Genomic DNA, 27,162 nt, shown 5'->3' with positions numbered 1-27,162 from the left:
AGACAAAAATTCCTTCTAAATATCAATTTTTATTTAGATCCGGTCTCCCGTTCTTAAGTTAAAAATACCTCAATTTTTCTAATTTTTCAGAATTAACACGCCCCCCCCAACTCCCCCAAAGAGGGAGGATTCAGTCCGGTTATGTCTATCATATATCTAGGACTTCTGTTTATCCTTCCCACCAAGTTTCATCCGATCTCTCCACTCTAAACGTTTTCCAAGATTTCCCGTTTCCCCCTCCAACTCCCCCAATATCACCGGATACGGTCGGAATTTAAAATAAGAGCTCTGAGACGTGAGGTCATCTTAATCATCAAATTTCATTAAGATTCGATCACCCATTCGTAAGTTAAAAATACCTCATTTTTTCAATTTTTCCTCTCCCTCCAGCCCCCAGACAGTCGTATCGGGGAAACGACTGTTATCAAGTCAATTTGTGCAGGTCCCTGACACGCCTACCAATTTTCATCGTCCTAGCACGTCCAGAAACACCGAACTCACAAAAGCACTGGAAATCCCCCAACTCCCCCGAAAGGGTAGATCCATTCCAATTGTGTCAATTACCTATCTAGAACTTTTGCTTATTCTTCCCATCAGGTTTCATCCCGATCTCTCCACTCTAAGCGTTTTCGAAGATTTCCAGTTTCCAAGATTTCTGTTTCCCCCCTCTAACCCCCATGTTCTCGGATCCGATTCTAATTGAAAATGGAACATCTGAGACATAAGATCTTCCTATATATCAAGATTCATTTAGATCCGATCACCTATTCGTAAGATAAAGATACCATAATTTTCACGTTTTCCAATATTTCCAAGATCTTTTCAAATTTTAAATTTCATTAAGATCTGATCACCCGTTCGTAAGTTACAAATACCTCTTTTTTCTAATTTTTCCGAATTATCCCCACCAATTCCGCAAAAGAGAGCGGATCCGGTCTGGTTATGTCAGTCACGTATCGACGTCAGTCACCAAGTTTCATCCTGATCTCTCCATTCTAAGCGTTTTCCAAGATTTCCGGTCCCACCCCAAATCCCCCTGATGACAGTGGATCTGGTCGGGTTTTAAAATAAGAGATCTGAGTTACGGGGTCCTTCTAAATATAAAATTTCATTAAGATCCGATCACTCCATTGTAAGTTAAAAATACCTCATTTTTTCTAATTTTTTATAATGAACACCCCCCCCCCCCACCGAACTCCCCCAAAGAGAGCGGATCGGTTCCGGTTATGTCAATCACGTAGCTAGGACTTATCCTTATTTTTCCCACCAAGTTTGGTGGGGGGGGGGGGAATTGGAGGGGGGGGGGGGGTAATTCGGAAAAATTAGAAAAAATGAGGCATTTGTAATTTACGAACGGGTGATCAGATCTTAATGAAATTTAAATTTGGAATGATCATGGAAATATTGGAAAACGTGAAAATTATGGTATCTTGCCACTGGAGAGATCATCCATCGATGGCTCTTGTCGAGCCTCATGAAAGAAGTTTAAAGTGTTTGGTCGATTCATATGGAGAGTTTATTCAGCAACATGTATTTTTAGTCTATTGGAAGGGTTTAAATTTGTCACCGGTTGCTGCCCAAAAGGTTTTTCAGCGATAGTAATTGTATAACTCCTTGAAAATAGTCTGAAATTGTTGCTGATTGCCACTAGAGGGCACATTCAACGATCTTTCTTGTTTACCCCCTTGAAACGAGCCTGAATTTGTTACCTGTTGCCAGCAGAGAGCACATTCAGTGACACGTCTTATTTCAACCCTTGAAAGGAGTTTTATCTCTTCATTGTTTGCATAATTCGTACCAACAATATATATTCGCATCGTTTGGAGGCTGGAGTCTTGTAACATTAGTAATTTTGCTAAACCGTTAGATAATAGCATAGGAATGAGAAATAACAAGGTTAAACGTCTAATATCAATGCTAGAAGAAGCCGCATAGTAATCATATACAATAACTTCCCTTGGGCGTTTGAAATAATAAAGGTGATAGACCTCCATTAAATGATCAAAAAAATGTAAATTCTTTCCCGTTGAAAAGCAAACTTTCGCAAGCAAACCGATTAGGGTTCGCGTAGCGCAGGTGCCGATCTCCTGATTCTCCGCCCTCGGCCGGGGTGCAATGCGTGGTTGGGGAAGTTTCCCGTTGAAGCCAAAAACTAATAACACTAATTTTACAACTACTCATTGCTAATACTAACGGTAAAAATTATGTCTCTGGGACGTGTACAAACATAACATGGTCAAACTTTATCATTTCAATTTTTTATAAATGTTTTTTTTTCAAAATTTGCCCTTTTTTGTTGTTTGCTCAACACCAGTGAAGATAAAGATTATTCTTTGTTAACTTACTTCATTTTCTACGAGATTCTTCACTTGGCCAGTAACAATGGACAGTGATTGACCTTTGTTCCTGTCTGTGAAGGCTACGTTGACAATATTTAGTCAGTTCCTATCCGAACATCTCCCATGACATCCCCGCCCCCCATCAGGCTACCTGTCCTGCTTGGGCGTTTGCTTGCCTTTAAACAGCGACGAAGACCACACTGCATTTCCATCATAAACATCAGAAACAAGATAAACAAAATCGAATTCTTTTCGAAACACAGTGGAATTCTATATTTGAATGGATATTTTGACCCTAAGTCCAAGGGCCGTCCTTAGCAAAACATAAATATATAAAAGAAAAAAGACTTGCAATAAAATACGACCATCAAAACTAAAATGAAAATTTGAAATAGTCCCAGCATCCTTACTTCAGCGAAGTTCAACCAGGACTCTACGCTGAAACCTTTTCGCGACAAGAATTCCCTGTTGTTGATGTTTATGCCAGCCTTTAGTTAGTCCCTGTCACAACATCTCCTATGCTTTTGGAAACCGTCCACCCAGGCTCCAGGTCCAGCATGTACGTTCTCCAAGAAATGTGTTTTTTTTTCTTTGTTAACTTAGCTTCTTCATCAGTTAAAGAAGTGGTTCAAACGATAGTACTTCTCAGTAAATCATTGTGGTTACTGAAACATGTCGCCAAGGAATTTGAGGTGACAATATCAGGGCGTTCACTATTATCGAATCTGTGCTATAATTTAAAAGAATCAGCGGGATTGGGGGGATATTGCTTGACTCCCTAGTTTACAACATATATTGTATTGTCTTTGCCCTCCACTCGCACATACGTCACTTGATTGTCAACAACTGTTTTTCGAATCGTAATGAGTTCGGATGGTGCTCTATGATGGTGTCCATAATTCTTTTTTCCCTTTTTCTCCAGAGGCCTGAACAATCTTCTGTTTTTAAAAAGTCATTTATTGCATACAATTAAAATAATTGCAACTTCCAGTAGGTATTGGTTTCTGAAAGGGAACCGATTATACATTGAGTCCAACTCCCCATCCTTTTGGGAGATCAATTATTAACACAATGCTACAATTGGTAACTACCTTAGGGGTGGGTTAGGGGTTTTATAAAATTTGCCTTAAAGAAAAAACATTTCATAAATTAACTACCACACGGAAGAACATGGTCCCTTAGAAAATCAGATCCCTGTACATTTGCTTAACATCTGTATTTTGATCGTTACCAACTCTAAATAGCTGGTTAATCAATGTCTTTACCACATATATTCTTAGTTCGTCAAGAGCATGTGGTATATAGGGAATTAATGAAGACTTTACTGATCATGTAATGGTGTTCCAGTAGTGATCAAACAGTTCGTGATAACGAACTCTAAAAACGGAGTTTCGATACCAATAGTTACATCAAAAGAATTACATTTTAATGCTGATTTTAAATATATAAGTTCCATCAAGTTTAGTCTTACCCATCAAAAGTTACGAGACTCAGAAAATTTGTCTTATTTTAGAAAATAGAGGGAAACACCCCCTAAAAGTTTTAGAATCTTAACGAAAATCACATCATCAGATTTAGCGTATCAAAGAACTCTAAAGTAGAAGTTTCAAGCTCCTATCAACAAGAATGTGGAATTTTGTATTTTTTGACAGAAGACAGATCACGGATGCTTTTTTTTTCCGAGGTGATCGTATCGACCCAGTTGTCCTAGAATGTCGTCAGAGGGCTCATTGTAACGAAAATTGAAAGTTCTAGCGGCCTTTTTAAGTGACAAAAAAACTGGAGGGCACCTAGGCCCCCTCCCACGCAATTTTTTTCCCAATGTCATCAGATTAAAATTTTGAGATAGCCATTCTGTTCAGCTTATAACTAAACTAAACTTAATTTAATAACCTAATAAACCCTTATATTAATATAATAAATCTAAACCCTTATAAATAAACCTAATAACTATTAATATAATAAACCTAAACCCGTATAACTAAACCATCCTTTGTGGATGACTTAATCCCTCCAGTCCCCCGGGGAGGGGCTGCAAGTTACAAACTTTGACCATTGTTTAAATATAGTAATTGTTAATTACGAAGTGTATAGACGTTTTCAGGGGGACTTTTTCGCGTTGAGGTGGGGGGTGGGTCGCAGGGAGGAGATTACGTGGAAGCATCTTTCCATGGAGGAATTATTAAAAACAAGAGCTAAGAGCTCATATGGCACTTGTGACGAGACGAGACGAGCTAAGAGCCAAGAGATCATATGGTATGAGCTCTAACAAAATTCTATGAATCAATAGATTGATTTAAAAAGGAAAATAAGTGGCTTAATGCCGGTCAGGATTTAAAATAAGAGCTCTGAGTCACGATGTCCTTCTAAATATCAAAATTCATTAAGATCCGATCACCCACTCGTAAGTTATAAATACCTAATTTTTTCTAATTTTTCCTCTCCCTTTAGCCCCCCAAATGCTCGAATCTGGGAAAACGACTTTATCAAGTCAAATTGTGCAGCTCCCTGACACGCCTACCAATTTTCATCGTCCTAGCATGTGCAGAAGCACCAAACTCGCCAAATCACTGAACCCCTCCCCCCAACTCCTCCAAAGAGAGCGAATCCAGTACGATTCTGTCAATCACGTATCAAGGACATTCGTTTATTCTATCCACCAAACTTCCTTCCGATTCCTCCACTCCAAGTGTTTTTCCAATATTTCCCCCTCCAACTCCCCCCAATGTCAAAAGATCTGGTCGGGATTTGATATAAGAGCTCTGAGACATGCATTCCTTCTAAAAATGAAATTTCATTAAGATCCGATCATCTATTCGTAAGATAAAAATACCCAGATTTTCACGTTTTCCAAGAATTCCGGTTTCCCCCTCCAACTCCCCCCATCTGGTTGGAATTTAAAATTAGAACTTTAAAGCACAAGATTTTTCTGAATATCAAATTTCATTAAGATCTGGTCACCCTTTCGTAAGTTACAAATACCTCAATTTTCAAAATTACCCCCCCCCCCCCAATTCCACTAAAGAGAGCAGATCCAGTCCGCTTATGTCAGTTACGGCTCTTAGACAGGTTTCTATTCTTCCCATCCAGTTTCATCCTGATCTCACCGCTTTAAGTATTTTCTAAGATTTCCAGTCCCCCCCCCAATTACGCTTGATCCGGTTGAGATTTAAAATAAGAGATCTGAGTTACGAGGTCCTTCTAAATATGAAGTTTCATGAAGATCCGATCACTCCTTCGTAAGTTAAAAATACGTAATTTTTTCTTATTTTTCAGAATTAACCCCCCCCCCCCCAATAGAGCAGATCCGTTCCAATTATGTAAATCACGTATGTAAGACTTCTGCTTATTTTTCCCACCAAGTTTCATCCCGATCCCTCCAATCTAAGCGTTTTCCATGATATTAGGTTCCCCCACCCCAAACTTCCCCCAATGTCACCAGATCCGGTCAGGATTTAAAATAAGAGCTTTGAGACACAATATCCTTCTAAATATCAATTTTCATTGAGATCCGATCACCCGTTCGTATATTAAAAATACCTCATTTTTTCTATTTTTTCCGAATTAACCGCCCCCCTCCCCCCCCCCCCAGATGGTCAAATCGGGAAAACGACTATTTCTAATTTAATCTGACAGACAGACCGACAGAATTTGCGATTGCTATATGTCACTTAGTTAATACCAAGTGCCATTAAAACGAAGAGACAATAAATATTTTTTTTACTGGAAGTAATGAGCATCATCAAACGGGAACAATTCGGCGGGAACAATACGTGAGGCAGAGCAACAGCGCTATACATACGACCAAGGACGTCCCGACGGTAAAGACCCCGAAAACGAATTAAAAGACCAAACGCCTTGCGTAGTTTCATCTGAACATGTTGAGCCAGGACTCGTTTAAAATCTCTTTTCGATGGAGCATAAGGTAATCAAACAGTTCGTGGTAACGACCTGTAGTAAGGAGCGACCCGGCTCAATAGTAACCAAAACTCTAAAAGATGGAATTTTGATACCAATAGTTACGTCAAAAGAATCGCATTTTAATGCTGATTTTAAGTATGTACGTTTCATCAAGATTAGTCTTACCCATCAAAAGTTACTACATCAAAAGAATCGCATTTTAATGCTGGTTTTAAATATATAAGTTTCATCAAGTTTAATCTTACCCATCAAAAGTTACGAGCCTGAAAACATTTGCGTTATTTTAGAAAATAGGGGGAAACGCCCCCTCAAAGTCATAGAATCTTAACGAAAATCACACCATCAGATTCAGCGTATCAGAGAACCCTACTGTAGAAGTTTCGAGTTCCTATCTACAAAAATGTGGAATTTTGCATTTTTTGCCAGAAGGCAGATCACGGATGCGTGTTTATTTGTTTTTTTTTTTTTTTTTTTTTTTTTTTTTTTTTTTTTTTTTTTTTTTTTTTTTTTTTTTCCCAGGGGTGACCGTATCGACCCAGTTTTCCTAGAATGTTGCAAGAGGGCTCATTCTAACGGAAATGAAAAGTTCTAGTGCCCTTTTTAAGTGACCAAAAAAATTGGAGGGCACCTAGGCCCCCTCCCACGCTAATTATTTTCCCAAAGTCAACGGATCAAAATTCTGAGATAGCCATTTTATTCACCGTAGTCGAAAAACCTTATAACTATGTCTTTGGGGACGACTTACTCCCCCACAGTCCCCGTGGGAGGGGCAACAAGTTACAAACTTTGACCTGTGCTTACATATAGTAATGGTTATTGGGAAGTATACAGGCGTTTTCAGGAGGATTTTTTTGGTTTGGGGGAGGGGTTGAGAAGAGGGGGATATGCTGGGGGAACTTTCCTTAGAGAATTTGTAATGGGAGAAGAAAATTTCCATGAAGGGAGAGCAGGATATAGGCTGCTAGCATTATTTAAAAAAAAAATTAAAAAATAAAAGTGAAAAAGCTTTTTCAGCTGGAAGTAAGGAACAGAAATAAAACTTAAAACAAACAGAAATTATTACCCATATGAGGGGCTCACCTCCTTCTAATTCCTCGCTCTTTACGCTAAAGTATTTTCAGTAATTTCAACTACTTATTCTACGGCTTTTGTGATTCAGGGGGTCATTCTTAATGAATTGGGATAAAATTTAAGCTTTAGTGTAAAGAGCGAGGTACTGACGATGGGGCGAATCCCCTTATATATGTAATAAAAACATGAGAATACAAAAGTTCTTTACGTAAGCTAATTTATAAGTTACGTAAATCTTTTACCAATAAAAAGATTCGTAAAAAATTTAAAGTTCTAGTTGCCTTTTTAATTAACCAAAAAATCGGGGGGCAACTAGGTATCGTCCCCCGCTCTTTTTTTCTCAAAATCATTCGATCAAAATTATGAGAAAGCCATTAAGCCAAAAAAAAAATATGCAAATTTCGTTTTGATTATTCCTCTGCGGACAGCCAAAATCAAAACATGCATTGATTCAAAAACGTTCAGAAATTAAATAAAAAAACAAGTTTTTTTAACTGAAAGTAATGAGCGACATTAAAACTTAAAACGCACAGAAATTACTTCGTATATGAAAGAGGCTGCTTCCTCATCAACGCCCCGCTCTTTACGCTGAAGTTTTTTACTGTTTTAAAAAGAAGAATTGAGAGAAAGAGTCAAAGTTTGACTCTTTGCCACAATTCTGCTTTTTAAAACAATTGAAAGCTTTAGCGTAAAGAGCGAGGGATTGTGGAGGGAACAATCCATTTCATATACGGAGTAATTTCTGTTCGTTTTAAGTTTTAATGTCGCTCCTTACTTTCAGTTAAGAAAAACTAGTTTTTTTTATGTAATTTCTTCAAGGAACAGGCTGTCATGTCAATGGAATCAATGACAGCCAGAGCTGTGTTATAAAGTTTGGAATAAAAATTTGGTTATACAGTCCAAGGTCGTACATTGGGGTGAGGGGACACAGCCCCCTATCCCATAAAACTTTCATTTGGGGGGGGGGGTGGAAATTTCTTATTCAAATCATCGAAATAGCTCTATAGAAAATAAATTGAACTCCCTTCCCCCACCTATTGAACCCCCTACATGTTGATGTTTCCTTCCGTTTGCACATTGAGAAATAGGGTGCAATGAATTGAACTTCTTATGTAAATGCCAGATATATTTTTTTAGAGGCGCTGACCTTTCGAAATAATCACATACATTTAGTTTCGTAATTTGACCCCTTTTAACTTATATATTCCCATCAAAGTCTAAAAACCTTATCCATTGCTATGTCCGAGTAACCGTGTGAAAACACCTTCAGCTAAATCAATTTTGCAATCTTTTCCGGGTGACTAGGCTTGACACGGAGTTGTAGCTATTTTTTGTGGGTTTGGTATTTTGTTTGTTTATATGACAGCGCAATGTCTCAACCAATCATTACTGGATTTTATTTTGGTAATTAGTTTTTCATCAAGATCTCAAACAGAGAAAAAGTGTCTTTATCAAGGGGTTCCACATTCTCCGCCATTTGGTCTGCATCTTGGAGCGTCGATTGTTCTACCAAGCGGGGTACGATATTACCCCGAATCTTTGCGCCATGCATGGTACACCTGCCACGTATTTTTGAAAGGGGGTAGCATCTTGATATTTCTTTCACAATTAGAATTGTTAATAAAAATTTGAATTCCAACAATCTAGATTGTCTTTTGCAGTTAATAAAGGTTGCATATTGCAGTTTTTCCACAAAAAAAAAAAAAAAAAAAAAAAAAATCAGGTACACTCTTGCCATACATATCACGTGTCATATGGTTGCATGGTGTTACATTAGTTGTTTATTATTGTCGCCCCTCGTGAATTTTTTTATTATTGCCCCATACTGAAAAACAATTCTGGGTAATGGGTAATAAAAAATGAAACAATAGCGCAGAAACTCTATGGGTTGTTAGCTGTGACTAAAAGGTCACAGTTAAAAAGTATCACATGTGATCATGTTTTGCGACGGACCGGGTTGTTGCCTTTATTTTTCATTCACGTTTCCCATTTTTTTGCGGAATTTCGCAGCTCCAGAATTTTATTATCCACACTTTAGTCAGGATTCACACTTTGTCGTAAAAAATTCAAGATTTTTGCGGATTATGTGTCTTCTTCTTAATCGTTTAATCTTTTGAATCTTCTGTGGGAAATATGTCACAATATAATGTTTTGCAAGCCGTGGTAATACTTTGACTTATTCTGTAGCTTTGCTTAGGCAGCGCTATTGTGCTGCCACTGATTTTTGTAATATACATCGACGAACCCACAAACATATCACTTTAATAAAAAATCGTAAATAATATTTCGATTAAATCACGTCTATAAATTTACAGAGTCAAAATCCATTCAAAATTACGAGCAAATAAATAACTTAATACCCAAGGCCATTAGAGCTTGGTTCAATTATGATATTGACATCTTGTTTTGGGTGTGGGAGTTGGGGTAGTAGAGGGGGATATATAATGCAGTATTAGTTGTAAATCAGGCTGAAAAAAGCCGAGCGTATGCGACATTTACCTTCGCCTACCCCAAAGCTTGTTTATGTAAAATTACTAATACATTTTCAATAATTACATTTCCTAGTTAATAATTACATTTATTATTTTCAATAATAAATGTTATTGAAAATTACATTTTCAATAATTTCTACATTCGGCTGCAGCAGCTCATTGCTGACAATTTTAGTAAAAGCCAAGCACCAGCAATTATATTTATGATTGTTCAATGTGTGTTTATTTTTTATAATGCATTGTGTAATGTTTTTAAATTTACCAAGTAGCATGTTTTTAAATAGTTACTTTTCTTCACTACCACTGAAAAAGCACCTAAGTCGAAAGCACTTCCTAACCGCCCACCCCCAATGAAAATTAGGGGTGGCACAAGCACCAGCACATGTAGGATTGTTTAATGTGTGTTTATTGTTGTAATGTATTGCATAATGTTTTTAAATTTGCGAAGTAACGTGTTTATTAAATAGTTACTTTTCTTCTCTACTGCTTGAATAGCACCTACTTCAGTATCACCCCTTCTTCCCCCATCCCAATAAAAAACTATAACTACGCCCCTATATATATATATATATATATATATATATATATATATATATATATATATATATATATATATATATATATATATATAGTTTGAGATTTCATAATGTACTATTGCTACCATCACTACTACTAACAAGTCTTGGTAGGACTGAGCTGTTGATACTCCCTTTCTGCCCTGATATATTCAATACTCGGCTCTTGTTTCCTTTCGCTCCTCCTTCTTGGAGTCCAATTCCCTTTTAAGGAGTCATACTTTTTTAGCTTGTGCTACCACAACATATACCAAATATTCGCAAAAATTTGAATTTCAAGTTTGAAGTTACTGAAACAATTGTATGGTGAGAAAATAATTTAAGGTCTATTTTTATCATTTTTCTGTAATATAATTATAATTTTAGTATAATAATATTATAATTTCTCTATAATAAGAACTTTTAATAAGTTCTTATATAATTTAAGTACTTTCATATGTGTCCATTTTGTGTAGGTAATTTATTTATTTCCTTTATTTTCCCTCAAAACATGAGGAGTAGGCTACAATATAAAGAAAAGACAAATGATAACGCTTACAATAAAAAAAAATCAAATATTGATCAAACACTTAAAAAGAGAGAAAAAAATACAAAAACACTTGCTAAATAATTTAGCCTATAAATCATCAAGAGCCAGAACTTTTTCAAATGTTTTATATTTTTTCTTTATTCAGACTACAGGATCCTTCACTTTAAGCTTGAAAACAAGCTCAATGCTACTAAAAGAAAGGGGGAAACCAAGTAAAAATTTGCAAAATTTGAAATAAGAAACTTTAATGGGGGAAAGATCAGAAGGTCTGAAATTACGGAAGAGGAGGGGCGGGAACAATACGTGAGGCAGAGCAACAGCGCTATACATACGACCAAGGACGTCCCGACGGTAAAGACCCCGAAAACGAATTAAAAGACCAAATGCCTTGCGTAGTTTCATCTGAACCTGTTGAGCCAGGACTCGTTTAAAATCTCTTTTCGAAGGAGCATAAGGTAATCAAACAGTTCGTGATAACGAACTGTAGTAAGGAGCGACCCGGCTCAATAGTAAACAAAACTCTAAAAGATGGAATTTTGATACCAATAGTTACGTCAAAAGAATCGCATTTTAATGCTGATTTTAAATATATATGTTTCATCAAGATTAGTCTTACCCATCAGTTACGAGCCTGAGAAAATTTGCCTCATTTTAGAAAATAGGGGAAAACATCCTCTAAAAGCCATACAATCGTAACGAAAACCACACCATCAGATTCAGCGTATCAGAGAACCTTATTGTAGAAGTTTCAAGCTCCTATCTACAAAAATGTGGAATTTTGCATTTTTTGCCAGAAGACAGATCACGGATGCGTGTTTTCCCAAATAAGTGACTATTGGTGACGACTGAGAAATAACACCATTACCGCAATCGAGAGTCGCTCTGACATTGAGGATGAGCATTATTTAGGATGAACATTTTAGGAATGACTTTAACTCTACACTCAAGGAGGGGGTATCTAAGATCTGTTGGTGCTGGGTTTGAGCTTCTCCCCTCGAGTTTTTTTTTGCGACCATTAAAAGAGTAGGCTAACAACATGCATGCAAACCAACTTTTGATGAGTTTTTATAGTTTTTTTTACCCCCCTCCCTAAGAAAAAATCTTTCATGTGCCCTTGTCGTCACTTAATTTTTTCTGTATTTGTTTTGTATTTTGATGGTTTTTGTTTGTTTCTTTTCTTTGCCCTGTTCCGCTATTTTTAAACAGTTTTGAATGATGAATAAAAGAAATTACTATTGTTATATCTTTATGTTGTATTATTGTGTTACTATTATATAGAAAAATTGGGGTTTCTTGTATACATTTTTTTTTGCATTACTTGACTGATATAACTGGTATCAAAATTTAAAGTTTCTGAAAAGAAAATCAGTATTCAGAAATTGGTATTTCTCATTTGTATTCCTAATCCTACAAAGCAATTGTAAGCAGAAGGGTCATATCTTACTTATTTTTCATATTACAATTTCAAGATGAGAAAAAGATATGCGATTTATGAAATTAAAACGTTATATTCATATTTTACTGCTGTTATTTTACATATTACTGCTATATGACTTTTGTAATATTGCTTCATCGGGGAAAACTAGTAAATATATACTTAAATGTTTGTACTAGGGTAAAATTCTTTTTGACTACTTTGTATTTAAAAATATTTTCTTCAATAAAAAAAATGCCACTTGTATGCCGTGTCTCTTCTGTCTAGACTGTTAAGGCCTTTGTCTGTTAAAAATCAGTAAATTTTATGTTTCCTTTCTGTTCCAAGTTTAAGATCGTTTGCCATTGTTTGGTCACGGATTCCCAGTTTGAAAGAAACGACATTATTAGTAGCAACAATACTTACATAGGATATTAGGATAGTACAACGTGAATGACAGTTTATATCCAAATTTATATGGATATAAAGTGCCGAAACCCTATAGGCAAGTGTGTAATCTCCTGATGAACCCTTGTGTTGGGTTGTTGCCTCTGCATTATTTGTCTTTCTTTCTTTCTTTTTTTTACTGTTTTTAATATTTGGTTAATGACGACTTATACTTACTTACTTACGACTGCCTGTCCATGGATTATTCTTTATGGTTGATTGGGTTTGGCTATGCTGTTGGACCTATGCAATTGTATGGATGAGTAGGGTTAAGGCCTCATTCAAGTACTAATCTATATTAATTACTAATGTAGGAAAACAGTCTTACTTTTCTCCTTCTGTCTTTTTTTTTCTTATGTGTTTGTGCTGTTGAATTGGTGATTTCTTTTTTCATTATATATATATATATATATATATATATATATATATATATATATATATATATATATATATATATATATATTTCGAAGCTGATGAAGTCTTAAAGAAATTGAAACAAAGAAACGGATACAAATAATTAAAAAATTCCCAGTCAAGGGTTTCTAAACCTTTTAAGGTGACATTTACTATAACCACTATGTATCTAGGTTGATTTAAGGATCGCCAGTAGCAGCTCATTAACACTATGTAAACAAACTACTATTAAATAGTAGTAAATGGTTGAGATAATGGTCACGGATTCCCAGTTTGAAAGAAACAACAGCAGTAGTAGCAACAATAGTACACAATTTGACTCAAACAGTACAAAGTTAAATAGCAGAGCTTAGCATTTCTTGCCGTTTTTGGTCACGTATTTGTGGCTTAAAAGAAATAAGGATAGCAATAGTAGTAGTAGTAGTAGTACTAGTAGGAGTATTGGTAGTACAAAATTCAAACAACACAAACTTAAATAACACAAATCAGTAGTTATTTGCCAATATTTGGTCACGTGTCGCCAGTTTAAAGGAAACGACAGTAGTAGTAGTAACAATAGTACATAACTTTTCTAAACAGTATAAACTTATATAGCACAGCTTAGCGTTGATAGCCGTTATTTGGCCATTTATTACTAGTTTAAAGGAAATGGTAATTGTAGTAGTAGTAATATTGATAGTACAAAACTTAAACAGCTCTAGCCTAAATAGGTCAAACTTAACGTTGTTTGCCATTATGGGGTAACGTATTATCAATTTAAAATAAAAATGGTAGTAGTGGTAGGAATAGTTTTTAAAACAGCACAAACTTCAATAGCACACATTTACTGTTGTTTGCCAATATTTGTTCACATATCACCCGTTACTAAAAACACGACAGTAGTAGTAGCAACGATAATATACAGCTTTACTTAAATGTTTCTATTACTAGTTTAAAAGAAATCATAATAATAATAATAATAATAGTAACCACTGAAAAAATGCAAGTGTCGTTCGAGTTGTTTAATTTTTTGCATAAATGTGAAATATATTACCAAATCACAAAATTGTCGTAGGATTTTCATTATTTTGGTGTTGAACCAAACTGATTTAGTACTGAATTCAATGGATTTGAAGGACCGGTGAAGAGGCTAGTGAGGAGGACTGATCATTAACAACAAAAAACAAAAAAACTTCTTCTGTGTATTACTAGTTCAAAGAAATGGTAATTGCACTAGTAGCAGTAGCCTAGTAATATTGGTAGTAGCTTAAATAGGACAAACTCAAAGTTGTTTGCCATTGTGGGGTAAAGTATTATCAATTTAAAATAAAAAATAGTAGTAGTGGTAGGAATAGTACATAATTTTTTTTAAACAGTACAAATTTACAGTTGAATGCCAATATTTGGTCGCATATCACCTGTTACAAAGAAACAACAGTAGTAGTAGTAGCAATAGTATACAGCTTTGCTTAAAATTTGCTATTGCTAGTTTACTATTTTAGTTTACGGTCTTACTATTTATGACAAATATGAAATGTGTAATTAAATTGATTGGTCTTAATTTTTAATGCTAATTAAGTTTTCAACCACGTTTAGGCCGAATTTTCGGCCAAAAATGTTCCTACCTGCTTGTAGCTACTCCACTCAAAGTTTAAATTCTTACATTATCGACTTGACCTCCAACTATTAAACTTGTTTTCAATTTAAATAAGGCTTTGGCATTATGATCAAGTCCATAAAACTATGGAGAAAAAAGAAGAATCGTGGTTGCGTGGTTGCACTATAGCGAATTTATGGTAGGCACGCCACTTGCCTGGGTAGGGAATTTAAAGTGCCGAAACCCTATAGGCAAGTGTGTATTCTCCTGATGAGCCCTTGTGTTGGGTTGTTGCCTCTGATTTACTTGTCTTTTTTTGGTAAATGACGACTTATACTTACTTACGACACGACTGCCTGTCCATGGATTATTCTTTATGGTTGATTGTGTTTGGCTATGCTGTTTGACCTATGTGATTGTGATTGTATTGATGAGCAGGGTTAAGGCCTCATTCAACTACTGATCTATATTAATTACTAATGCAGGAAAACAGTCTTCCTTTTCTCCTTCTGTCCTTTTTTTATGTGTTTGTGCTGTTGCATTGGTTATTTCTCTTTCATTATAAACAAGCTTCTAAAGTTCCTTTTGGAATATATTTAGTCAAATTGGCTTTAAAAATGTAGTTACCATTCGATGGCAAAATGTTTTTTTTTTTAATGGCATTTGGGATAAACCAAGTGACATAAAGCGATCGCAAATTCTGTTGGTCTGTCGGTCTGTCTATCCCGGTTTTGCTAGTTTAGGCACTTCCGGATAAGATAAGACGATGAAATTTGGCTGGCGTATCAGGGACCAGACCAGATTAAATTAGAAATAGTCATTTTCCCGATTCAACCATCTGGGAGCGAGTGGGGGGACGGTTAATTTGGAAAAGTAGAAAAATTGAGGTATTTTCGACGTACGAATGGGCGATTGGATCTTAATGAAATTTGATATTTAGAAGGATACCGTGTCTCAGAGCTCTTTTATTAAATCCCGGCTGGATCCGGTGACATTGGGGGGAGTTAGAGAGGGAAGCCTAAAATCTTGGAAAACGCTTAGAGTGGAGGGATTGGGATGAAACTTGGTGGAAAAACTATGCAAAAGTCCTAGATACGATATTGACATAACCAGAACGGATCCGCTCTCTTTGGGAGAGTTGGGGGGAGGGTAAATCATGAAAATTAGAAAAAATGAGTTCTAACTTACGAAGGAGTGATCGGATCTTGATGAAATTTCATATTTAGAAGGACCTCGTAAGTGAGATCTCTTATTTTAAATCCCGACTGGATCCAGTGTCTTTGGGGGATTTTTTCTTTTGGGGGGGGAACCTGAAATCTTGGAAAAAGCTTAGAGTAGAAAAATTAGGATGAAACTTGGTGGGACGAATAAGCACAAGTCCAAGATACGTGACTGACAAAACCAGACCGGATCCGCTCTCTTTGGGGGAGTTGGGAGGGGGGAGGGGGGGGGGGTGTAATTCGGAAAAATTAGGAAAAATGAGGTATTTTTAAATTACGAACGGGTAATCAGATCCTAATGTAATTAGCTATTTAGAAGGATCTTGTGCTTCTAAGCTCTCATTTTAAATCCCGACCAGATCCAGTGACATTGGGGGGAGTTTGAGTGGGGAAACGTCAAAATTGAGGTATCTTTATCTTACAAATGGGTAACCGGATTTTAATGAAACTTGATATATAGAAAGATCTTATGTCTCAGATGCTCCATTTTCAATTCTAATCGGATCCGGGAACATAGGGGTCTGAAGGGGGGAAACAGAAATCTTGGAAACCGGAAATCTTGGAAAACGCTTAGAGTGGAGAGATCGGGATGAAACTTGATGGGAAGAATAAGCACAAATACATGGCTGACATAATTGGAACGGATCTGCTCTATTTGGGGGAGTTGGGGAGGGGGATTCATTCGGAAAAATTAGAAAAATTGAGGTATTTTTAACTTAAGAACGGGTGACAGATCTTAATGAAATTTGATATTTAGCTGGAACTCATGTCTTAGAGTTTTTTTTTTAAATTCCGAACAGATCTGGTGATATTGGGGGGAGTCGGAGGGAAAACCATAAATCTTGGAAAACGCTTAGAGTGGAGAGATCGGAATGAAACTTGATGGGTAGAATAAGCAAATGTCGTAGATACGTGATTGACGTAACCGGACTGGATCCGCTCTCTTTGGGGGAGTTAGGGGGATCCAGTGCTTTGGCGATTTTGATGCTTCTGGATGTGCTAGGACGATGAAATTTGGTAGTCGTGTCAGGGACCTGCACAAATTGATTTGATAAAGCTGTTTTCCCCGATTTGACCATCTGGAGGGCTGAAAGGAGAGGAAAAATTTGAAAAAAATGAGGTATTTTTAACATACGAGTGGATGATCGGATCTTAAGGAATTTTTATATTTAGAAGGACCTTGTGTCTCAGAGCTGTTATTTTAAATCCCGACCGGCATTAAGCCTCTGATTTTCCTTTTAAATCAATCTATTGATTCGTAGAATTTTGCTAGAGCTCATGACATATGAGCTCTTGGATGTTGGATCTTTCGACCTCTTCACAAGTGCCATACGATCTCTTAGCTCTTGTTTTTTGTTTTTTTTTGCTACATTATATCATTTTTTTAACAATAAAAACACTGCGGCTTACAGTGAATTCCCATAGATAATATGCTGTTGTTGTATAAGCATGAAGCGCTATGCTTAAAGGATATATATATATATATATATATATATATATATATATATATATATATATATATATATATATATATATATATATATATATATATATATATATATATATATATATATATATATATGTGTGTGTAGTGGCTAATTAACCTAAATTTTGTTTTTCTAAAGGATTATTTTTGTAATTTTAGCCATTGATGTGTGAATTTCTGGGGGGAGTAGTGTAACTTCGGCAAAGACACCAAAAATAAGTGAATTGAATAGAAATTATGAAAAATGTTGGACAAATCATGAAAATGCTGAGATTCTTGGAGAGAGAACAGGCCGAAAGCTCTCCGCTTTACCACTTTCTCTCTCCCTCCCCCTCTCTCCTTCGTTGTAGAAGGATGTGCAGACTCGGATGCCCCATGGCATATTAGAACTGTATTTCAATTATTTTTTTTATGAGTTGGCTAATATATTTTTTTTAACTATTAGCTCATACTTGTTTTGTCTCTTACGTTTTTGCAGTTTTTCTATCTTTTGCTTTAATTTTTTTTAAGTCCAGGCTTCATCTCTTTCTTATTGCTCGTTCTTTTTGTACATCCCCACCTGAATGTGTGGTGAGAAATTCTCTGTCGCTGTGTAGCACGGTAATGACCACTTTAAGTATCTTCGACAGTGTACATCAAATCCAGGGGTTGAGCAAATTTGTTGTTTTTCAATTTTGTCAATAAAAATATAAAAATAGACTTTTTTAATAAAAATACATTGAAAAAGTTGTTTTTTAAAATACATGGGGTGGGGGCAAAAAATTTAGAGGACAAGTCCTCTCCCTGTTGACGTCATTGCAACATATATATTCAAGTAGAAAAGCTAAATAAATAAGGTGGAATAAAGTGATTTGCAAAATTAAAGTATAGTAGCTATCCTTTATATACATTAGGATAATTAGTCCAGAATAAACAAGTATTTTCGCTTACGATACCGTAAGCGAAAGTTATTTAATTGGTTTTTAATTTTTTTGCAGGCTCTTGACAATGTACTTTGATTAACAATAGTGCTGATTAAATCTTATTATTTCCCTTGCAAGTAAGGGAATTTTGAATGTGACTTCAACCGGAAAAGTATGATCACCTTCCTTACCATTTTTTGCAGGCTCTTAACAATGATATTTTTTTTATCATTCCCACATGTTTCAGAATAACCGTGTATTTTTTCAAACGTGCCAGATTTGATTGAACATTAATCTCCAGAAGTTCAATTCTGCGTGCACTGTGTTAATCCTGTCAAGTGATATGTCTGATCCGATCAGGAGTTTTTTAACTGCACTTAATTGTCTTGAAAGTGTTTTGCTTTGAAGCCATTGTGTTGAAAATTGCTTAAGATTATTTTCTTGGACTTCATTGGGTGGGTACCAGCCAAACAAGGCAAACGGTTAAAAACGATAAAATGGAAATTCTGGTTCTTGATTCAGATTTCTAAGAGAGGAATGACAGGGGACATTTTATAGGCAAGGGATGGGGTTAAGAAGCTTCCAGAATGGCTTTAAAAAAAGGTAGCATGGACTTGATATCAGAATATATATATATATATATATATATATATATATATATATATATATATATATATATATATATATATATATATATATATATATATATATATATATATATATATATATATCATGAAAAGAGAAATCACCAATGCAACAGCACAAAAAAAAAAAAAAAATTGGTTCAGATTATTTTTTGGACTTCGTTGGGTGTGTACCAGCCAAACAATGGAAAACAATACTTTCAATATTTTTTCCAGCATTCCCACTTGTTTCAGAATAACCCTGTATTTTTTCAAAAGTGCCAGATTTGATTGAACACTAATCACCAGAAGCTCAACTCTACGTGCACTGTGTTAATCCTGTCAAGTGATATGTCTGATCCAATCGAGAGTTTTGACTCCACTTAATTGTTTTGATAGTCTTTTCCTTTCAAGCCGTTGTGTTGAAAATTGCTTAAGATTATTTTCTTGGACTTCATTGGGTGGGTACCAGCCAAACAAGGCAAACGGTTAAAAACGATAAAATGGAAATTCTGGTTCTTGATTCAGATTTCTAAGAGAGGAATGACAGGGGACATTTTATAGGCAAGGGATGGGGTTAAGAAGCTTCCAGAATGGCTTTAAAAAAAGGTAGCATGGACTTGATATCAGAAATATATAAATATATATATATATCATGAAAAGAGAAATCACCAATGCAATAGCACAAACACAAAAAAAAAAAAAAAGACATTAGTTTGAGCTGTTTTTGAACCTGCTTAAACCGGTTTTTAATTTTTTTGCAGGCTCTTAACAATGATGATCGTATTTTGAGCTGTTGTTTGAACCTGCTTAAACCGGTTTTTAATTTTTTTGCAGGCTCTTAACAATTATGATCGTATTTTGAGCTGTTGTTTGAACCTGCTTAAAGCGGTTTTTAATATTTTGCAGGCTCTCAACAATGATAATCGTATTTTGAGCTGTTGTTTGAACCTGCTTAAACCGGTTTCTAATTTTTTTGCAGGCTCTTAATAATGATGATCGTATTTTGAGCTGTTGTTTGAACCTGCTTAAAGAAGATTCATATTCAGGGCCATCAAAGGACAAAGGTAAGTTTAGATTTCTTTCTCGTAGATAGGGCCTATGTCATTCCACGGATTTTGATACATTACAAGGCACATATATAAGGGATGCTCCTCCCCCAAGATTACAAGGTTTTTGCTATTTATTCTTTTTCTTTTGAATTGGCCACTCTCCTAAAAGTTTAAAACACCCCCTTCCCCTTTCCGAAATGAATGCTTTACTGCGTATTTGCTGCTAGGTTATAGCATATCTGCTGCTAACTGTTTGTTTATAATATTATTCGAAAAAAAAACACTTTTAAGGCAACGAGATACCTTAAAAAACCATTTTGGGAGCCTCGGTGTCGGCTGACTGTCTCAAAGAAAAAGGTTCCATTAGTGAATTATCTAAGCTATGATTGAAATATGTCGATAATTTGTGGTTTGATTGTGAAACAGACAGTCATTTCTACTTCCCTGTTGCTGGAGAGTATGACAATCAAAGCGGGTGGTACGGCAAGGAACTTCTAAAGCGGTCAAAACTTCTAAACTTAAAAAAAAACTGCTGCGTCTCACTGAAAAAAAAATCACACTTTCTGTTGATGTAAGTTTCATTAAAACAGAATATCTTCGGAAAATAAACAAGGTAAATTAAATGATTTTTCTAAGATTTCCGGGAAAGTAGGTGTCGGTTTTTAGTTCTCTGTCGTTTAATCGGATCTATTTTCCAAGCTCACAAGTTATGGCGAGATTGTCCAATCCATTCTAAATAGTTTCGCCAAACAATCTAAAATAGTTAACAATGGACGGTATAGGGCGATTCTTTAAGATATAGTATCATCTTAAGTATAGTGATATTTCTGTTCTTCTGTTAGACATAAAAATATACTCCTAGAACAAGTTGAAATTACCACTGTAGGGCTGAAGTTGCGTTCAACCCGCCCACTTTTGACGCTTCCTTTGCGCTTAATTGAAGACTGTGTTGAGTGTTGTAATTATAATTAATTACTATATTACAAAATATAATTAGGCTAGTATCCACGTTTTGCATTGTCAAAATATCACGACGGCTTCTAGAGATGGTGTTCCAAGTCACGACTAAGCAGAGTTTTGAAGGAAAATTTCGACAGTGGTTCCAAAGTTGCACTGTTGAATCATCGGTGCCTTTACCCTATATGTTATGTAACCATTAATATAATTATATTCATCATACTTATAATAGCCTAATTCCTATTTATGGCAATGTATCCAGGGGCGGATACAGAATTCATGTTTGAGTGGAGGACGAACGAAACTTGACCTCCCCCATTGGTATTTTCGTTATTCACCTTTGTAATTAGTACAACCTTTGACCTTCGGTGGGGGGGTGCGCATGTCCCTACAGCAGCAATCGCAAAATGAAGAGTTACGTTAACTACTCAATACGGGTGTATTTTACGTCAACTGTCGACGTAAGATTTCTTTCTAGGCTAGCTTTCATTTTAAGTGTTTTCCGGGTGACTTTTAAGTTCGAGAGATTTTTTTCACTATGGTGGTATATTTTCAATATAACAGCTGTTGAGTTGCTGACTAGCTCACTTAATATGCTACTTGATGACTTGGCTAAACAAATTGAATTGGTTCAATGTCCATGTTTTCGAAATTTAAATTAATTTGCCAAGAACACGCTACATTTTTGGTGAAAAACCAGCTCATCATTCGCACGTGTACACTCTTAAATTGCTTGAAGAATATGCTATATCTCTCTAGCCCTTAATTCGTTCAGGATAAAGTTGAAAATTTTATTACAAAGCGCTTTTTTAACTTTTGGTTGCCATGGGCTGTGGTTCACTCTTTTCTGGGTTACACTCAGGGCTCCAACCTTGTAACCTTAAATAGAAATTTGATTACCACAGTAGTCAGGGGCGTCACGTATGTGGTGACCCCCTACCCCAACGTTATCAGTCAGTCGTTCTTACGTAGCCCCGCTATTTTACTGGGTCATTTTTTGTTTTATTAGGGAAATGGGCATATGGAAACAAATGACGTAAAATCAATGAAAAAAGATCGGTCTCGGCTATTAAGAAAAGAAGTCATTTTAATAGTAATACTGCCCAAATCAGTTAGTAAAAAGGATCAGCCTGTTGGTAAAATCTAACCCCCCCCCCCAAATATTTTGGCTAGTAATGGCTCTAAATGTCGTTTTCCACATCTATTAATATAATTTGTTCGATTCGGTTCCGTACTTCTCAGCTTACTGGAACAAATCTCAACCGGTACCTGAAGCGATTATTTGTCATTGTACAGTCAGATAAGTCAGATTTTTTTTCATGCACAAACACCAAACACTAATCGCTTGGCCTGTGAAATGTACTCTCTTGGCTCCTCTTTGCAGGTCGGACAGGTTCCATGAGTTCCAGTTTATAGATTAGAGTCTGCAGCCTGATTAACAGATGCATCAATTTATTAGTGAAGCAGCTTAATTATTTGATTCATAGATTGTGGCGTATGACAGGTTTTAGTGTGGCTTTTTCCTTTGCCATATTTCACCCAGTCGTTTTTCCTCTCTTCATAGTTTTTTAGTTAGTGTTTAAGTAATGTTTACCCTCTTGCCACTTTTTACAAACCGCAGGGGAACTTTTGTGGGGATTAACGTCTTGTGATTGGTTTTTATGTTACTTGTCGGTTATTGGAAACACATTCGAGAATTATGCTTAGGTTACATCTCAAGAAACCATTTTCATAGCTAGAAAACCAGTGATGGATAATACAATCCAGATTAGATTTCAACCCTATGACTACCTCTCTTGTTGACTTAAATGCCGAACAGCCTGACCATAAATCTCCCTACACATTTTTTAGAAAAATTTCGACCCTAAAGCTAAAAAAAACCTTTTTAATAGTACCTTTTCGGTACTTGTGTCTTATAGCCATCACACTCAAGTCTGTCGAGAAGTGAAGTTTGGTTAATGCTAATGAAATAAAACAAAGTATGATTAGGTTAGGGCTGTGTCCATTGACCCGCACTGTTTTGTTTTGGGCATCACCCCCTTATCCTGGAAAAGTCTAATTTCCTCTTCTTCAGTCCTTGGCAAATCCCAAATTATCATTTTAACATCCATGTTCAGGCACTATTTCCTATAAACACAGATCGCAAACTGAATGAATTCCACCCCACGGTCTGAAAAACCGGTTATTTCATTAGCATTAACCAAACCTCACTTCTCGACAGAACTTGAGTGTGTTGGCTATACGACACAATTACAGTTTCATCCATACATAATATATATATATGTATATATATGTTATTTAATAACAGTTATTTACTGTTATAAATAAGTTATTTACAGTTATAAATAACAGTTATTTAAAGGGGCGTCCTTTTGCTCTGAGAAAATATCCGCAGAATAAGGAATATTTTCGTTTTTTAATAAGGTACCCCTTTCCAAGGACGTACGCAGAGGTGGCCTATTCCTCTCCCCCCCAGAAAATTCAGTTTTTCTCAATTATTTGGGCCCTTATGTTTCAAATTGTATAATTCTTATTGGACCCACCCCCCTTTGAAAAAACTTCGTATGTATGGTGAAATGATTCTGTGTGAAGAATGGAATGATTTTATTTTATTTATAGTTCTCATGCAGGGCCAAATTTAAAGCTTTGACGCTTCTAGGCCGAAGTGTTTTTGCAACACCGTTTTTGCGATATTTTCGGGAAAATCCTGAAAGATTCGGAGATAGGCGAAGCACTGAATAGAACGCAACAGGTGAACCGATTGCATTGAAAGAGAGAGATGACACTGAACTCTCAGCTGCCATTCTTAGGACACGTCTGACTGTTTATAAGTGGCCACGGAATTCCTGGGTTGCTTCAAAATCACTTCTGAGAATAGAGAGCGCGGCGACTGAGTGCAACTGGCACTTTGAGCATGAATCACCACAGTCCCGTTTTTGTTAAGAAAAAAAATCACTCAGTTATAATTTTAGGAGGGGATAGTGATCCTTTGTCAATTTTTTAACGAAGATAAAAAGAAAGGGTATTTTCCAAAATCCAGGAGTTGTTTTTTGTTTTTGTTTTTATTTATAAGCATCGATGTTATTATAAGCCGGATACGTTCCACCTCATCAATGTACTTATCTTTGGACTGTGACTTACGTCATTCTATGAACATCAGTAAGTGCCTCTATTTAGTCATTATAAGGAGGACATAATGCAAATATTTCTTTTGCAAATTATGCGTTAAACAAATTGCCAGATTTGTTACTGTCAAATATAGTTTGAGCAAATTAATCTATTTGTCATCTGGAAGTACCATGAAATTATTCCCCATTTTGCTTTCTGCTAATGCTACTTACAAAGCATAATAGTGGTTTCGTATTCCGTAATCAGACTTATCGCAGTTATTGCATAAGGGCCATAAAAAATGCAAAGATGTTTCTAATTGGCTGATTATTCTTAGATGACCCTTTCAAGTAGCTTTCACACTGCCTACGTAATTTTCTTTGCAAAGTGGTAGGCTAAGTTACGTTAAATATAGACTTTCGAACTTACACAAATCCTTTCACAGTAGTCCAACATAAATATAAAAAAAAACATCAAAATCATCATACTAAGTCATCACAATCATAGTGAGCTAGCTAGTCAAAAATTAAAAATATAAAATGTACTTTGTGATACAAGCTTTGATCAAGCGTGAAAGGCTTTCTAGGAAAGTTTTTCTTTTATAAGATTATTAAAAGCTCGTTAAAGAATTTCGGTTTCTTGCTTCCATACTAATTTCCCAAAAGTGATACAAAGTTACGTAACGCAAAATTACGTAACATTAATGACGAATCGCGGTATTACATAACATACATTAAAGTATTAAATTACGCTAGTGTTAAAACTTCTACGTTGTAGTGTAAAAATACCATTACATTCTTACATCAGGTACCTTACGCAGTCTTAAGTAGCTTTCTAAGTAAGCTTAAGTAGCTTAAGGACTCTTTGTAGGATTGTTTACACGTTTCATTAACGGTAATAAAAAGCTAGCTCGAGTCAAAAGGTTTTATATATATATATATATATATATATATTCTAAAATATACAAATATACCCTAGCAAATATCCTCTAAAAAGCATGTTTGACGCTAAGAATTTTATTGTGCTTTAGAATTAATCGTTAGAGTGCCAAGCACAGTAAAAAGTAAATAGTCACAAGTGACTGGAGGACAACCAGCCCCCCCCCCCCACACCCATCATTTCGCCAAATACATCTGACCAAAATTTTGATATAGCCATTTTGTTCAGCGTAGTTGAAAGGTCCAGTAATTATGTCTTTGGGATGTCCCCCCACAGCCCTTAGGGCTATAAGATATGCTAGTTGCCCGCTGTTAACATACAAGGTTCTTATGGAAGGGATGGTCGTTTAAACTTAGGAGGGGGTTCATTATATTGGAAATTGGATGTTTTAGTGCCCTGTTCAAGAGCCAAAATCGATTGGAGGGTGACTAGCCCCTCCCCCATACCCTCTTTTCCCCAAATATATCCAATCGGAATTTTGAAGATAGCCATTTTGTTCAAAATAGTTCAAAGATCATATAATAATGCCTCTAGGATTGACACAACACCCCAGAACCTGGAAGCAAGGGTTTTAAGTTCATTTCGAGCTGAGACCAATCCTATTGCACCACTACAGGATGGTATGTCAGTATTATAAGAATAGTACAAAACCGTTTAGAATATATTTGGTTTCAGTAATGCGCAGAAGAGACAATATTCTTTCGAAGGTTTATGGGTATTCTTAGTTTTACGTTTTTTGTTTAAGAATTAATTTCTTAAACTTGATATAATAGATATAATAGGCTCAATTGGCTATAACCATAATAAAATTATGGTTAATAATTAGGATTTGATGATTACTGCTAGCTGCAAGACTTTACATTAATAGGCTCGATTGGCTTAGCCATATAGGCTCCATTGTCAGAAATAATAGGCTCGATTGGCTATAACCATAATAAAATTATGGTTAAATATTAGGGTTTGGTGATTACTGCTAGCTGCAAGACTTTACATTAATAGGCTCGATTGGCTATAACCATAATAAAATTAGGGTTTGGTGATTACTGCTAGCTGCAAGACTTTACATTAATAGGCTCGATTGGCTTAGCCATATAGGCTCCATTGTCAGAAATAATAGGCTCGATTGGCTATAACCATAATAAAATTATGGTTAAATATTTGGGTTTGGTGATTACTGCTAGCTGCAAGACTTTACATTAATAGGCTCGATTGGCTTTCCAGTTCAAGCCAATTCTTGACTTGTCGCGAGTAACGATTTGACAGCTTTACGATGATCGCTTCGAAAGCTAATCTGGCTTTGCTTTCCTGCCCCCGAGCAACATCCTTGAATATGTTAGCTTACAATTTTCTTTTGGCTCATGGAAAGAAAAAGGATTATATTAAAAAAAAAGTGGCTGCTAATTGTCAGAAAACGTATCAGAATTGTCAGAAACGCAGGAAATTAAAACGTATGGCTACTGGAACGTATGGAACGTAAACGTTGTTTACGTTCCTTTGGTATATATGTATGTATTGTACTAACGATGATTCTTGGTTACTAAGGTTCTTGGGGCATCCCCACTCTGCGCCATCATAGGACATCATAGGATTGTCAGAAACGTTCAGAATTGTCAGAAATGCAGGAAATTATAAAATAATACGGTTCGTCTTTAGTGATTACTCGGTCCAGAAGGAAACTTGTTTATAAAACGATTCCTACTTTTGATACACTTAGTCATTCAAAGCAAAATAATTAAATATATTATTGGCTATACGGATTAATCCCTTTGCCAGAAATTAACGTCGTGTAAAATTTGCCGAGTTTAGTTTCATTGTTTGTAAAGTATAATGACACACACATAAACATACACAGACACACAGACAGACAGACACACACACACACACACACACACACACACACACACACACACACACACACACACACACACAGGCACACAGACACACACACACATGCACAGAAACACACGCACAGACACACACACATACACAAAAACACAGACACACTACTGACACACCACATAGACACCACACAGAAACCACACTACACGGACGCACCGGACAGACAGACGGACACACATACACACACACACACAACGC

General features: G+C 35.9%; 1 protein-coding gene across 2 annotated transcripts in view; it reads left to right on the top strand.

The window, feature by feature from the left end:
* LOC136025818 (telomerase-binding protein EST1A-like) overlaps positions 1–27,162 on the top strand; it is a 254,787-nt gene that overhangs the window by 219,060 nt on the left and 8,565 nt on the right. For both annotated transcript variants that reach the window (XM_065701809.1, XM_065701808.1), the window contains exon 24: positions 19,992–20,076. In XM_065701809.1, the coding sequence (XP_065557881.1) occupies positions 19,992–20,076 (85 nt within the window). The remainder of the gene's footprint in view (positions 1–19,991; positions 20,077–27,162) is intronic.

The sequence above is a fragment of the Artemia franciscana genome, chromosome 4 (assembly GCF_032884065.1).
Source record: "Artemia franciscana chromosome 4, ASM3288406v1, whole genome shotgun sequence".
In the NCBI taxonomy this organism is placed as follows: Eukaryota; Metazoa; Arthropoda; class Branchiopoda; order Anostraca; family Artemiidae; genus Artemia; species Artemia franciscana.
Note: the sequence above shows the minus strand (reverse complement) of the source record. Positions and strands in the feature narration are given on the sequence as shown.